The 16,558-nt window shown below is 48.1% G+C and overlaps 1 protein-coding gene across 4 annotated transcripts in view; it reads right to left on the bottom strand.

The window, feature by feature from the left end:
- The window catches only part of ABCF1 (ATP binding cassette subfamily F member 1), a 1,170,658-nt gene that overhangs the window by 937,252 nt on the left and 216,848 nt on the right, over nt 1-16,558 (bottom strand). For all 4 annotated transcript variants that reach the window (XM_069635350.1, XM_069635348.1, XM_069635351.1 and 1 more), the window contains exon 7: nt 2,214-2,300. In XM_069635350.1, the coding sequence (XP_069491451.1) occupies nt 2,214-2,300 (87 nt within the window). The remainder of the gene's footprint in view (nt 1-2,213; nt 2,301-16,558) is intronic.

Below are 16,558 nucleotides of genomic sequence, written 5' to 3'. Positions count from 1 at the left end.
CATGCAGCTGCGGGGAGGGCTGCTGGCCCTTAGGGTCGGTGGAGGCAGCCAGTTGATTCGGCGTCTGTTGACACTGAGGCCTTCTTCGATTTACTCGACGAATGGCTGTGGGTTGTGCGTTTAGTGACTTTTTTGTGTGCGTCAGCATCGCCGGGGTGTACATCCCCATAAGCAGGGCCAGAGCCGAACTTTCCGGGGCCGGGGACATACGCGATGGAGTGGCAGCGCTCCAATGAGAGGTCAACAACCTCCGTTCTGGGGGTAGCATTATCACTATCCCCCTAGTCACACTCGGCGGCCGTGGGTGAGGAATAAGCCTTCGACATGCTGTAGGCGGCCCACCTTTTGACCCTGCGTTCCTTCAAAGTTTTTGGCCCAAGGTTTACAGGGCGCGCACCCAGCCTCGTTATGGTTGAGGGGTAAGCAGCAGTTACCCTGCTTATGCTTGTCCTTCCACGTAAATTTGCCATTACAATGTGGGCAAAATCTAAAAGGAGTCCTCTCCATAGCTGAGGACGTAACTAGTGATAACACGGAAGGAAAGGGGAGAGAAAAGGAAAGGCATTCTAGAAGAAACAGAAATGTCCACACCAACCCCCACTCTCCCTACCATGTAGGCCGGCGAGGCCGGGCCACGTGTTCGGCAGCGCTGATATGATCACCTCCGTCGAAACCACCGCCAAAGACCTTGACTCGGCAGGGAAGTTGAATGGCCATCGAAAGAGGGCTGGAGGTGGTATAAGTTAATAACTGACAAATCGGGTCAAGTAAATAGTAAATGGCAATATCTCTTACGAGCTCCGCATAATGCGGCCAGTATTCTGGGTGGAAAAAAACAATCTGAGGGACCTCGACGTGTGAGGGATTTTGGGTACACTACACGTCACTATAGGGATAGTATTACAGACACGCCTATGTCGACATCCCCTTTTCGACTTTCGAAAAACAAGATGCAATACTCCACAGTGACCATTGGATGTCGGACTATGCACAGCATGTGATTCTAAGCAAATTAACAAACATCAGAACAGTAGTTCTTCTACTGACCCTACTACCTGTTCTTCCATTGCCCAATTTGGGGGGTATCTAATGCCCAGTACCCGCGCTATGCAAAGCTCACCTACGGCTGCCCATTGTAACCCAGCTGGCACTTGTCTTCCGAATCTGACGCAGCCCCCCCACCCCCCATCACCGGGGGGCTTCACACAGCCTGACAACCCCCCCCCCCCCATTTCCTGTATTCTACCCCTTCCCTGGCTCCTCTGAGTCTGACCCCCAGTACCACTAGCTGCTCTTTGCCACCTACCCGCCTCAATCGAACGTACGACATTGTTACAATCGGTATCGCTAGCAGCTACGTGCACCTGAACCCTTTCTGAAGATGGCCTCATGCTGAACTTGCCCAACTTCACCTGGGTTACGACTGTCTCCACGTCGGAGGGAGTCTGTGCACCACGAAGCATGGCTCGACCGGCCTGTGTGCATCTTTCTTCACAAACAAATTTAGAGACTTTCCAGATCTACTCCCTGCATATGTACCAACCACCTCTACTGTACTGATACATGCCCTCCTCCCCTTATTCAATGACCAGAACCTACTGTAGCTCACCGTAATGCATGGAGTAGCCTCTCTAGTCTGTATTTCGTCTACTACCTTATCACCTGTAGGTAACATGTATATCTATACCTACATAACACATGTATGGGACCTGCTGTATTCTCTTACCATGTCCCACTTATGCAACCTTATGTAGCTCCCTGTAAAAAATAGGCATAGCTTTCCAGTCTGTATATCCTAACCTTCCTATGTATGCAACCTGATGTAGCTCCCCGCAACAAGCAGCGTAGCTTTCCAGTCTGTATATTTGCACCTACCATGTATGCACTTTCTGTAACTAGCGCCTAGATACCCAAGGGTTTTGTGCACTGAAATAAATGTAAAAATAAATAAAAATCCTTATGGACCCGTTACCTGATCAGGTTGGCCTGCTACACATCTGTCCACCAGACCAGAGTGTACAAATACAGTCTAACACCACCCCCCACCCAGCACCTCAGCACCTCAGCACCTCTGCCCCAGCCATTGATACCCCACTTCACAAGTTCTGCGCAGCCTGCATTCTAGGAATGAGAGTGCTGCTCAATCAGCACCCTCTGGAACCCCCCCCACCCAGAGGCCAGTGTTGCCATGGGCTCCAGCATAAGACACTCACCTTAGCAGGCACTTTAGGCTTCTCAGGCCTCTTTCCCTTCTTGTTCTGTTTCTTTCCCCCGTCATCCTCGTCATCAGAGGGCGGAGCCTGCAGAAAAGACAGTCTTAAACTTAGAGGATATTCATGTGGCACAGAAACATATGATAAGGGGGAGAAAAGGTCCCAGGTCAAACAGGAGTTGAATGACGAAGCTGCACACACAGTGTTCAGGAAGCTGCATTTCATGCGTAATTTTACCACAGCGCTCTGGTGAGGACTGTGACAACAACTATCTTATGGGCAAGGGAGGGTAACAAATACATATCGACCACAAAGCCCTACCCACAAACTAGGTAATATGTTGGTTCTAATTTTCTCTCAAAAATCCTTTCTAACATTGCAGTCAGTTGAACCTATTCCTTGGTCTGACCATTTCCTGTAGACTGAAAGGTATGGATAAGCCTACTAAGATCCCAGTAGAGAACATTTGGCAGTGCTCTTGGTGCACTGTGGACAATCAAAGTCTGGCTACTATGATTCAAGCCAAATGCAGTTATGAGTCAGCAGTGTCATTATTCTCTCTGTCCAAATCATTTCTTGATGTCGCCAATACTGTTGCGCCTCTTCGTTTGATCCAACCACGTAGGCTGTTACCAGAGCCGTGGTTTACTGATCTCCTGAAAGAGAACTGCCTTAAATTGCAACCGTCGGAACGTAAATGGCACCGAACATAGGATTCCTCACTCAAAATACAGTATAAAATATGCTCCGCCATCTATTCGGCTAAAAGCAAAGCCGCTAAAATTGATTATTTCACCACTAACTTCGAGTCCTCCTCATCTCAGCCGAGGGCTCTGTTCTCTGATGTCAAGGCTCTTGCCTCAGCAGAGCGCCTCACTCCTATTGTCACGCCCACCCAAGAGCTATGTGATGCGCTATCGCATTTCTTTATTACCAAGATTGATACGATTCGGTGAAACATTTCCTCTATAGTGACAAGGGATGCAGCGATTGGCAACACAATTTCTCCACATGCCATCCCTGCTCCTATTGTAGTCAATACCGGTCTACCTCCCCTAGTTTTTCTAAGGAAACCGTTCTGACGGCTATTGGAAAAATGGAGTCATGCTCCCTTTCGGATGCCATCTCTCTACGTGTCATGAAAGGTATTGCACCTAATCTGCTTTCGGAGATTACCAATGCCATCAATGATTCACTCCCGACAGGGTCTATTCCACGGGAATTGAAGTCAACCAGGGTAATTCTTCTGAAGAAACCTACCCTGGATCTTACTACCCCATCTAATTTCCGGCCCATCTATCAGGTCCCTGGGTAACAGAAGACATTAGGTTAGGCAATACGAAGTGTCAATAGTGGCTAGGTAAGGTCAATTGCATTGAAATGGCATTTCTTTAATCTAACAATCATATCAGCCAGCAGCGATTGTCCCAGCTCAAGATGTTGGAGTACTTCTTGTCCAGCAGCGATTCGCCAATGACTACTGTGATGCAGTTTGGAACCTAAGGAGAGGTTCTAAACTGCCTTTCATTCAATATCTGTTCAGGCGTGGTCACAGCGCTCAAGAGCTCCAGACAAATCAAGATTACCAGAGGAAAAGAAATTATATCCAGATAAAATACCAGCAGAAAGAGTCGGAAAAATTGAATATTGAGATAAGTGACTGAAGTTCTCAATAAGCCAAAGATTTCAGAAAGTATTTTTTCAAATTGAAGTCGACTGTACAAAGTTATTAGTTCATAGAAGAAATGTTAAAATCAGTTTTCTACAATTGTGTAACTAATTCTCAAGTAAGGTTAACTGAAGCATAAAACTGGAAGTGTTAATGTATTCAACTGAACAGTTTTGTGTGCGTCAATGTAGAGGCTACTGGTCTACAAGCCGGCACGCGCGTAAGCTTGGAAGGTTACTTCGTGAGAAATTGCAAGCGCGTCCTGTTGTAATACAGGCCGCACTAGAGAAGAACCTTGCGGAGTGAGGAAACGTAATGACGTAAAGAGTGCGCGTCAAGGAAAGCTGTTACCTTCGAAGTGGCATATTGTTTACAGAGTCAGCTATGAGGCGCGGATCGGAGAATTAAAGTGTAGCGGATCGAAAGTAAAGAAGCGATTTTATGATTTACATGTTCTCTTGTCGGCATGATTGTTTAAGGTAAAGCTAGCGTGCGAATAATAGGATATATTGGATGAAACAGCAATGTTCAGTTAAGGATTCACTACGAGTATAAGCAACAGAACATTTTGCAGTAAAGGCACAATTTAAAGCACATTGAGTAGTTGTAACGTTCCATTTAAAGAGAAGTTCAACAATTACTAGCGAGAAGAGACAAGCAATTAAACTACATGTGGCACGGCGCAGTTATGGCCAGAGGAATACATTTTTCAGTGAAGAGGTTTTTGGCAACACAAAGCAAGAATTCCATTTAAAACTGAAATACAATGCAAAATAAACAATATATAGTTAAAGGAAAGATTAATTAAAAGTAACTACAGTACAAGAATACAGAAGAGGTTCAACAGAGCAAGATAGTCATTTCTTGAAACAAGAAGAAATAGTTTGGGAACACAGAATTCAGCAGTGGAGAGTTTCAACAGAGTCACAAGAACTCAACCCTTTTACAGCCTCTCAGATATAGATCCGAGGCAGTCAGATAACCAGAGGTTCAGGGGAGGTACATTCTGTGAAGTGTTAGAAGGTTTTAGTTTGATGTTGAATTATGATGGGTTATTTGCAGGAATACTGAGAACCATCCAGAGAGTCTAAAAGCTGAGAAGACCAGAGTTATCCTGACCGTTTAATTTCTCCAGTTCCCCTTTACCCCCGTGCTGGTTCATCCAATAGTAGTTCTATTGACTGCTGGGTGTACCAGTTTGAGGGATTAGGTGGGCTATTCATCTGCTCCTGCAGGATTTCGGGGCTGGGACCTTCTACCATCTCACTTCTCCCCTTTTTTGCTAAACCTTTAGAGTCACTGGTGTCCCCTCTGCTTTCTGCATTCCTAGAATCTACTAATCTTCTGGACCTGGTTCAGTCTGGCTTTCGTCCTGGTCAAGGCACAGAGTGTGGTTCTGGTCGCCGTCTTGGACGACGTGACCAGGCTAGTGGATGCAGGTGGAGTTGGTGCCCCGATTTGGCTGAATCTTTCAGCGGCTTTTGACACGGTCGACCACTCCATCCCGCTATCCCGTCTTGCCCAGTTTGGTATATCAGGTCAGGTGCTAGCCTGGTTCACTTTGTTCCTTGTGGATCGTACCCAGACCCACTCCATGCCCCCTTTTCTTTCTGCTCCTTGTCACCTCAGTTGAGAGTGCCACAGGGCTACTTCACTGTCTCCTATTTTGTTTTAACATCTATATTTGGGCCCTTGTGTGTCTTATCTGCTCCTTCGGCGTCAGAGGCTACTTATACGCCTACACTCAGATTCTGATCTGTTTAGATCTTTATCAGGCTGAGGTGTCGTCATGCCTGCGGAAGTGCCCGACAGCTGTCGGAGATTGGATGAACCACAATTGGCTTAAATTAAACTGAGATAAAACTGAGGTGATGGTGGTTGGCTATCCCCCTGACCCTACACTCTGGGTGTCCTCTTTCGGGCCCCCTTCCCTTGGACCTCTTCCGATCCTGGTAAAGAAAGTGAAAAACCTGGGTAGTGTTCTATCAGCATCACTTTCTATGGACCAATAAGTCACTGCTGTATGCCAGGCTGGTCACCTCCAGATTAAAATACTGAGGAAGGCACTGCCTCCGATTCCGGCCCCACTGCGCCCTCTGGTTGTAGCAGCCATGGTCATATCGCACCTAGATTATGGCAATTCTCTGTACCTGGCCCAACCTAAGGGCGTGATTAAGCGGTTGCAGCCGTTGCAAAATCTGGCCGCATGGGTAGCCACTGGCACACCCCCTGGAGCCCATCTCTCCTGTGCTTTGTACCCTCCATTGGCTCCCGGTGGCTACGAGGGTGGAGTTCAAGGCTCTATGTATAGTTCATCGCGCCCTCCACAATCAGGGTGCAGAATATCTCCAAGCCTGGTTTACCCGCTACCTCCCTACTCCTCACCTTCGTTCAGCTACTGCTGAACAACTTGTTGTGCCAAGATACAAACTGTCAGTCATGCTCTGTCACGGCGGCAGCTCTTTGGAACAACTTTCCATGTGCTATTAAGAAAACTATGTAGCTTTTAGAAGGCTGGTGAAAACCCATTTATTCAGATCTGCCGTGACCCAGTGTCATTCTCTCCATCAGCGCCGTGATACCTTCAGGTGACCGTGCGCTTTACAAGAAGAGGTAACAACATAACACAGGGCTAGATGAAGCAGAGAAGTCTTGGCTTCACACAGGGGGTGCAGAAGGTTGGTGGCTAGGCACGGCCTGCCACAAAAGACAGCCCAAGAAATTACACTACACAGATATACAGAAAAATGTTCACTTCATTAACAGTCTCACACAAGTCACTAGAGGTTTAGGGCAAATCCCACAGTAAACACTGTAGCTAGAAACAGTAAGGGCCTGCGATCAGATTCTTCACAATCCTAAAGATGCCAGACCTGTACCTAGCGGCAAACTGGGGGGGGTCATTTCACGGTAAACAGTGAGAAGAAAAAAGGGATCCCTGGACAAAAGCAGCATAAGGCCAGCGGCAGGAGGCGGTCAGGAAGCCCCTTCGTCTAGCCCTCCACATGGATGGTGTACACTGGACAGCCATGTAATGAGACGGGAGAAAGCAGGGAAAGGCTCCTCTGCTGCCGGGACTTCAGATCCCCCATTAGAGAACAACGCTGTCACCAGTAGCAGATCTTCTGGGAGCACATCCAGACAAAGCTAAACAGCCTAAAATGATGGGGTATGAATGCAAACTAAACAACGCAGAAATAAGATGGCCTCTTCCCATTAAACCACGTGTTTCCATAGCCACTCTTAGGGAGAATTTTCAGTTTATGCCAATTCCCTTTAACCTTACAGACCCCCAGCCCTTTTCTGGAATCTGGGACCTTTTTGATTTTAACCTCCTGAATGAGTGGCACCCCCTCATGCCTTTTCCCTCAAAGATTTTGTATTCTTTAGGTTGTAATTGAGTCTAGTAAACTCCATAGGCATCTGCTTTTTATATAGTGACACACAGCACCCTTTGTGGAGTGCCACTGAGGAGTCCCCTGGACTCCTCAATGTTTAAATAAATGTTCTTGTGTGAAGGAACAAGTTACGTACCTGTAACTACTGTTCTCCAGCATGGATTCACATGCTCATGAATATTCCCTGTCGTCAGGCTGGGAATCCTCAGTAAAAGAAAAAAATCAGTTTCATTTCTGAACTGTCATTCTCTTAACAACCAATTACTGAGGATAAGGAATATGTGGGAGGACACATTCCATTCGAAGAACAAGTTCTTTACCAACTGTAATGTTCTTTCCACTGGATGTTCCTCCCACATATTCCTTATCTTTGATAAATCCACTTCCAGCTTGCTGGCCTCAGAATTATTTTTCCAGTAGAAGGCACTGCGTGTCGACGTCCCTCGAAGGCCTATGCATTTTTTTTTAAAAAAAAATGTATACGTCTGTTTACAAACTTTTAAAAAGGAGAACAAATTCGTGTCCATTAGAAAGGATGCAGGACGGAGCGAACCCTGGACACAGAGAAAAGAAAATAAAAACAAACGAAAAAGAAGAGAAGGCAAACTATGAATTTCATGACCATAGATTTCAAGATCATGGAACTCATTTGACGCAAGTCTTTCCGGACCCAGAAGGTCTTAAGGTTGGCAAGTACGACTACTTTAGTCAACCTTAAGTTCAAACAATATCTTCTCCAAAGATTCCAAGAATGTCACTAGAGCGAAAGTTAACTTCCTGTCCGCTCCCTCGAACATCCTTGTCCACCAGTCCTCTCCAGATAAACTGGGTCTAGCATTCAAAAGTTCACCCATTGTCCTCGTTCTTATATCTTTGAACTTTTTGCAGTATAAGGTCAGGTGCTCTAGGGTCTCATTTTCAGAATCACAGAATCGACACAGATAAACAAGTTTATGAGGTAATTGGCATAAATTCAATAGTTCCTTGGTTAAGAATAAATTCAGTCGAAATTTCATATAAAGTCTTCGCTTCTTTACTCTGTATCGGTGCCAAAATCATCATAGGTATAAATAGTCTCGCACAGCGTCCGTTGCTCAGTTCTGTTTTGAGGTGCTGTGTTTGTCCAGTATGAGATGGTTAATACCCTTGAAGGAGCATAGGCTGCAACTACAAGGGAGGTTTTACTGCGGGGAAGGATGGGAGGGGCGATAAGGAATACGTGGGAGGAACATCCAGTCGAAATAACGTTACAGTTGGTAAGTAATTTGTTCTTCGAATGGATTGTGTCCTTCCACATATTCCTTACCCTTGATAGACTCCCAAAGCGGTAATATGAACAGGGGGCGGGAGTAAAACGTAATTATTTTTAAAAATGCACAGAATGCAAGACAGCTTTCCCAAATTTGGTCTCCTGGCTAGTGGAGGAATCTAGAACGTAGAATTTGGTGAAAGTATGTGCGGACGACCATGTGGCAGCCGCACAGATGTCTTTAATTGGAACTCCTCTTTGGAGAGCAGAAGAGGCTGCGATACCCCTGGTTGAATGAGCCCTGAGGTGTTAGAGGATCTTTTCCTGCCAATTTATAGCACTCTATGATAGTATTATCCATCTTGAAATTGTCTGTTTCGTGATAGGTACACCTAGTATATGTCCTGCAACCCCACAAACAACTGATCTGCTTGCCTAATCCATGCAAGTCTGTTAATGGAAAACTAAAGGCACACCTTGGATCCAGCCTGTGCAATCTCTCTTCCTCTTTCCCTGGGTGAGGAGGAGGGTAAAATGAAGGCAAGGTTATTTGTGTGTTATGAAATTCTGAGACAACCTTTGGGAGGAAATGTGGCTTCACTTGAAGAACTACTTTATCTTTGTCAAAGATGGTATGTGGAGGTTTGCAAGATAAAGCTTGTAGTTCGCTTACTCTTCTGACAGAAGTTAAAGCCACTGGGAAGACTGTTTCTAGAGTGAGAAACAGTAATGGACAGGAATGAAGAGGTTCAAATGGAGTGCCCATTAGAAATTTTAAAACTAGATTTAAATCCCACAGGGGAACCTGAAAAGGAGTTGGTGGGGGGGGGGGGGGGGGGGGAGAGACATTAGTCAACCCTTTCACAAACAGGCCCTTGACTTGGAACTGGTCTAGGTGAGCACCCCAACCTGACCTGCGAGGCGTTGGTCAAAATAGTGTATTGAAAATCGGGTTCCAGCAGGGGCATGCCCTGTTCAAGGTTGATGGGATGAGCCCACCACTGTAGGGCATCTGCCAGAGTTCAGGAAATGAGCACCCTGTCCGACCAGGAGTCCCGGATCTGGGACCACCTGGAAGTGAGAAATTCCTGTGCTGGGCACATAAAAAGGTGACAATTTGGAATGAGTGGGATACAGAACGGCATGGTGCCGAGGAGAGACATGTACAAGCTGACCGTGACCGAGGTTCCTGGTGAAAGCAAGCCCGCCAGGGACAAGAGCTTCTCTATCCTCTCCTTCGATGGCTCGACTTCATTGAGAGCCGTCTGGAATTGTGCTGCCAGAAAGACCAAATCCTTTGAAGGCATCAGAAAGGATTGACTGAATTTGAATGCGAAGCCCTGACATTGTATAAGGAGCATAGCGATGTTGAGAGTCTCCAACGTCCGGTGGCAAGTCGTCCCACTGACCAACCAGTCCAGGTACGGATAAAAGTGGTGTCCATTTCTGCGGTTTTAAGCTGCTACTGGAGCCAGGCACTTGGTTAAAGTCCTGGGAGCTGACTTTAGGACAAATGTGAGAACCCAAAACTGGTAACGGCTGCTGCCCACCATAAACCTGAGAAATGTTTGATGCCTTGGGTGCATAGGGATGTGAAAGTAAGCGTCCTGGAGATCTAGAGACGCCAAAAAATCCTATGGTTGAACTGTCCTTATAACGCCTTGCAACGTTAGCGTCCTGAACCTTTGCTTTTTTATGTTCTTGTTGAGCGGCTGCAGGTCCAGAATGGGACGCCATTTTCCATTTGGCTTCTTGACCACAAAAAACTTGGAATATGTACCTTTGCCTTTTGCTGATGTGGGAACCCTCTATTGGCCCTTTTTGCAGCATGAGACAAACCTCTCGACGCAAGTCATGAAGGTGAGCCCGAGATGTTTTTACCGGAGGAATGGGGAGTGGAGGACGCCAGAACTCCAACAAGTGGCCGCATTGGACTGCTTCCAGCACCCATCTGTCCATTGTGATTGAACACCACTCGTCAAGGTGGTGCGCCACCCTCCCTCCTAGTTGACTGCCCTTGTGGCAGTCATTGTTGAGGCTTGCTTTGACAGCCTCTTTGTGAAGAGAAGGATCCCTTTTTCTCCGGCTTTGGTACTCCTTGTTCCGTTGGGCAGCCTGGAAGGAACGCCTGTAGCCTTGGGAGTAGTAGGTGGACGTACCGTATCCCTTGTCTGGAGAACCCGAAAACCTTGCGTTTCCTGAGACACCACCAAAGGAGCAAAAAGATCTTCTGCGCTGCAGGGCTGTAAGCGACCTCGCTGTATCAGTCTGCTTTCATAGTTTTCAAACCGTCGTCAATCTTTTCCACAAAAAGATTATCCCCCTCTCAAGGCATTTCCACAACCTTGTGTTGAACCCCTTGGTGGAAATCAGTGCAGCAAAGCCAAGCTTGACGCCGGAGAATCACCCCATTATTAATCTGCTTGAAACCAGTCTTCGCCAGGTCGACCGCAATGTTTATACCATGGTTCGATGCCTCCTCCCCATCACGCACCAAAAGCATAGCTTTGTTCCTCTGTTGCTCTGGCAGGTGGTCTAACAGAGGTGCTAGGAGGTGCCACAACTTGTGGTCGTAACCTTGCTACGATAGCCAACGAGTTGGCAGCCTTAACAGTAGTGGCTCCAACAGTGAGGACTTTGTTACCGAGAGCATGTCCAGACGGGCTTACTTTGGAGTCGATTGGTCCCACCAACTCAAGGTGAGAAGTCGTCCTTGCAGGGCTTCTCTGTCGAGGCGAATTTGGCGTTTCAGCACAGCAGCAGGGCTTCACTGGGCAAACCAAAGGTCCTGGAGTTGCAGTAGGCGTCTTCTTCAAGTTCTTTGGATTCCAGTGGTCAACTCTGCCTTCCAAGCCAAATGCCTCGCCTTATATGCAGGTTTCGCCCTTTCATTTCAGCCTAGCTGTCAGTCACCCAGCAGGGTGGCTGTCCTTGCAGGACAGTCAGCCAGCCAATCATCACAGAGTGCATTCCTGTCTCCTAGGAGACTAAGCACAGGGAGTTTCGGGCACCTCCCTCACTTCCTGCCAGACATACTGGAGCCAGAGGCGGTCTTCACTCGTGAATCCCGCCAAAGACAAAAGGAACAATGGGACTGTAAAGATACTGGTGGGGGTGCCTGTACTTCCGCGCTCTATATGGTAGAGGAGAGGCACAGAGGACCCCAGCCAAAATTCTCTATTGTGCTAGCAATGGACGAGCAATCAAGGCCTAGCTTCTCAGGAGGTGATGCGGGCTGGTTCTTAAGAACAGTGTAGTCCCCGAAACCCCACAAAGGAATGTCCACACTCTTATTACTGAAAACACAATCTTTATATAATATTCAAAGGTATGTACACGATCACAATAACGCACTTTGTACTCGGAAATCAACAATGATAAATATTTACAATCCTAAAGTGGTACCACAAATGTTATCAAATCTCATTAAAGTGCATCAACTGTACGGTTAAAATGTCACACAGATCAATAACAAGGACACCAGCAATAGAGATAGGAAAGAACGCAAGACGGTTGGAACAATAGGCAGATTTCTGGCCCCTACCAATAGACACAGTTCTGTGTGGAGATCCCATCCCCCCACCTGGGCAACCTGTAAAATAAAGATAAATAGCACAAGCCCAGTCCATATATTGTTCAATAGTCTTATTTCCTCCTATAATGTTTTAACCCCCCAATGTACCTGGTGGAGTAGAGTTCTTCAAAGACGCGTCGAAGGATCCTTCTTGAGTGACTCCCTTTAAAGCAGGAGCCACGGATCGTCGAGAGGCGTCGAAGATGGTGAACTTGGCATCGACAATGAGAAGTTCAAGGGTGCCGAGACCACAACGTCGATACAGGCGGTGCTAGTCAGCGACGTCCTGCGAGGATGAGGTGTGCGGGGCACTTCGGCGATGAATTGTTCAGGACCGCAAAGAGTTTCAGAAGAACTGTGGCCCAACAAGGGCGTTGAGTCGAAGTCTTTGTGGCCTTCAGGTGGCGGGAAACCCACCGGCGGATTCTCCTAGGCGGGTTGGTCGTCCTCGACTTTCTCCGGCGGGACAAAGCGGTCGACGTTGCGGACAAAGGAGTCCTTCGATTCAAATGTTTCCTAGGCAAAGGAGCGGGCGGCTCCGATTGTCGGCGGCACGGCGTCAAGTGGTCCCCACGGCTGGGCAACACAACTTCGACGGGCCTCCAGCGGTTACACAAACCTGCAAACCCTGGTCGACGACAATAGACCGACAGCGGCGAAGTCAGGGTGCTTTGCTTCATTCTCCTCGGCGGTCCCGTCTCGGGAGCCTTTCGAGGGTCTGACTTCCAGGGAGCTTCGGCGAAGGTTAGCGGTGCTCAATGGTCCCTCAGAGCACGGGAAGAGGGCGCCTTACCAGGTCCTCTCTCGGATCAGTCCTTGACGAATTCGGCAGCTTTCAGATCAGGTCAACGCAAATGCAACAGCAAGTCATCTTCTTCCAGCTTGGCGTCGAGCATCTGCAGTTTGTTACTCTTCAAATGTAGACACAGCTTTTGAACAATTTCCAGTGGTGAGAGGTCCCCAGATATACTATCCTGTCTCTCATCCACACTGCTGGGTCACACGCAGCAGCCAATCATACAGAAGGGCATGCATGCTGTCAGTCAGCCAATAAGGCACTCAGTGCATTCAGGCCATCCACCTCCCTCTCAGACACTCACAACAAGGAATGTGGATTGGGACAAGTACCCAGCCATTCAACACTACACACTGCATTCAGGCCAGTTTCGGGCAGGGCTGCCTCAGTCTTTGTCTCATACCAGAAACCAGACAGCCACAACAAGAAGTGCATATTGGTCACACACTCCATTCACCCAGGTCCCACCCACAGGGTGTAAACACAACATACAGTCACTGGGAAGGCTCCAGCCAGTCTGGACTGGACTTCACACCACCACATATGGAACTTCCACCCAACAGCCAGTCAGGAGGAAGGGACAGAGTCAGGGCTTCCCAGGACTTTGGGAAAACAAGGTAACTGGCAATAGAAAGCAAGAGGCCACAGGGGCCATCTTGTTTTCTATCAGGAATCAACTGATTCCAGTGGCAAGGCCTGGGTATCCCAAAATGGAGGATACTCGGAGCACCTGTCAAATTCAGCATGGAGCTGCCACCAGTCCATACCCTGCTCTGCGGGCCGGCCATCCACAGGTGCCCGAAAACATACACTAGGGGCACAGGGTTGTACCCCCACCCATGGGTGCCGTAAGGGTATCCCATGGGTCTGTTCACCAAACCAAAAGAGAACTGCACCGCCAGGAGTCCCACATTAACTCCTGCGTGGAAAAAACGACAGAACACACAATAGAAAGGCAGTAGAGGACAAGGATACGGCGGCCCTGTCCCTCCGATGCATTTCCAGCATCACAGGGACCAAACCTGGTTTGGCGTGCAGAGTAAATCTCAAGAAGGACCTTTACAACAAGAAATGGCGAAAAAAGGTCGGGCCATTTTGACGAATTGGGCACCCAAGGGTGCTTTACCAAGGCTGTAATTGCTGCCTTAGGTAAAAACATTGGTAGTAAAAATTAAACCACTGCCACCAACCATTAATTGTAGAAAAGGATAACAAAAATGTTACAAGAAACTAGACAAAGGAGATATTAAGTAACCCTTCCAGCACCCTACATTAAGCTAGTGTGTGCTGGGTCTAGAGAGTTACAATTTCTAAGTAAAGTTAATTTCCCTTCACTGCTCTTGGAAACAGTTTTACCAAGAGAAGGTACTTAAACCTTTGGGTAATCTAAGAAACTTCCCTGTGTCACTGCACTGAAGGTGCTGTGTGTCACAAAGTAAAAGATGATGCCTTAAGTCAAAAGAGAAAAATAATAAATCACAGAATACACAAGAGTGGGAAAAAGGACTCCCTCTCTCCAGGTAAAAAATTAAAGTCCTAAAGTCCAGCTGGGGGTCTCTAAGGTAGAAGGGAATTAGCAAATTTCTGATAAAATCTACGTAACAACGCGGATAAGGAGGTTGAAATGGAGGCGTTGGATGGCGCTTCCTCTTCATTGGTTGTTTGTCGGGGTCTTGAGGAACCGTTGGAACAGGCCCTTGCAGCACCCTCTTCTGGATCTCCGACACCAAAGTGTGGAGGGTGGACAGGATGTCCAGGGATACATCCCTAGGCTGAGCTGGTGTGATCCTCCTCGTCGTCCTCCACGTCCTCCACGTCCTCGTGGACCACTTGTAAGGACTCCAGGTCCTTGTTGTCCGTGGACGAAACTATCATGGCCCATGACATGGCCTTGAGCTGGACCAGGGCCTCCTTGCCACCGCCCCTTTTTTTCAACCTGACGGTTCGGATCCGGGCTCAAAGACGGCATACTCTGGCATGTCAGCAGACTTAGCCACAGTTACTGGTGAGATTTCCCACCTCGGAGGCACCTTCTGCGCTGTGGGGGTAACCTTTACGGAGTTAGCCCCTTGAGCCTTCGTAAGAGCCACCGCTGCCAGCTCTATCGTCGACAAAGACTTCTGCCCAAGAAAGCCCAATTGGCTCAGGAGTTCAGCCGTCTTCACCTCTGTCCCTGGCTTCTCTGGCTTCTCTGGCTTCTCCCGCAGCTTAGCCGGGTTGGACGATTTCCTTTTCGGGGAGGAGCCCGACCGCTGGCTGACGATTGAGGCACATGTGACGTTGATTTCACCCTGTCCATCACGGGACCTGCTTCTGCAGCAACCCCAATGGAACTGGACTTGCAGTGCTTAGCCTTATCTTAGGCCCCCACGGATGAGGCGCCCTCAAAGGACTTAGAAGCCCGCTCCTCGGACCGGCAGTCCTGGGTGTGGTATGACACGGCTCGGAGCACTGGGCAGAGGCCTTGGCGTTCAGCCATGCCACCAGTCTACGGTGCCTATCCTTCATCCTCTTCTTGGAGAAGACAAGGCAGATATCGCACTCTCCTTCGCTGTGGTCCGGATGAAGAGAGGCATTGCAGGTGCTCGTCCTCCACAAACGTTCCGTAGCCCGCACACTGTGCAGGTCTTGAAGCAGGCTCTTCCTTCCTTTCTTCTCCTCCGTCATGGTCAGAAGGCGTGAAGTAGGCCCGATGGGCTTCTGGAAACTTTGACGATCTTTGCCGACAACGGATCCCTGCTGTCGGCAGATGGAGGGAAGAGCGCACAGGCTCTATCGGAACAAAAATAGAACCTTTTCCACGAAAAACATAGAAGGAGCTTGCAGAGAAACTCAAGGACTCCCAACACTGAAGCGTGTAGTAAAATTCTGAAGATGGTTGCCAGAGGAGGGGCTTAGGGAGAGGGCTGTCATTGGATGGGGGCAGGATGTGTAACGCTTACCTGGATTCCTTCCCAGCCTGTGGACCTGATACCTTGGAGCCTTTAGGATTCTTTTTCCGTTTTAAACAAACAAATGACAACAATAAAAATGCTATAACGTCTATTAACTGAGATAATACTACATGAGATGTGAATTCCCTTAAATCACTCGCTTCCATCTCTAGGGCTGAATTCCCTTCTCACCTGTGTTTTATTATTGTGGAGCTCTCCATCCTGATTTTCTACAGTGGCGCGTTGACAAACAATGGTAACTTGGGTTGCTGATGAACTCTAAATCAGGTGAAGATACTGTAATTATTAAGGGCTTGAATTGATTCCTGCGTTGGAGAGATCTCTCTAATTACTTTTGTCTTCTTTTGTCTTTTTTGCAGGTTCTAGGAATTTGGGAAAAGAATTAGGGCTGCGGATGGCTGCAGAGTTACTCAGGATGAGAAAAAACATAAGTTCGTCCAAAATGGCCGCCGGCACTGTGTCGATGAGCCAACAGCTCTCTCCCAGACCCAAGCTGGTGAAGGCATCCCCACCACCCCACCAGCACCCCGGAATAAGCAAAAAGAAGGCCCCCCACGGCAGTAGCAGACTGAACAGGTGGGGCAAAATAGAAAGCATCGCGCCGCCGCACACTTGCCCGACACACCGCAATGGCTCTAGCCGGGAGGAAGAGAAATCCGCCCGTCAATATACGACGGAGCGGGGACTGAAAAGGAGGCACTCGCC

The sequence above is a fragment of the Ambystoma mexicanum genome, chromosome 13 (genome assembly GCF_040938575.1).
Source record: "Ambystoma mexicanum isolate Mex_15411 chromosome 13, UKY_AmexF1_1, whole genome shotgun sequence".
NCBI lineage: Eukaryota > Metazoa > Chordata > Amphibia > Caudata > Ambystomatidae > Ambystoma > Ambystoma mexicanum.
The sequence above is the reverse complement of the archived record's forward strand: the minus strand, read 5'-3'. Positions and strand labels throughout refer to the sequence as shown.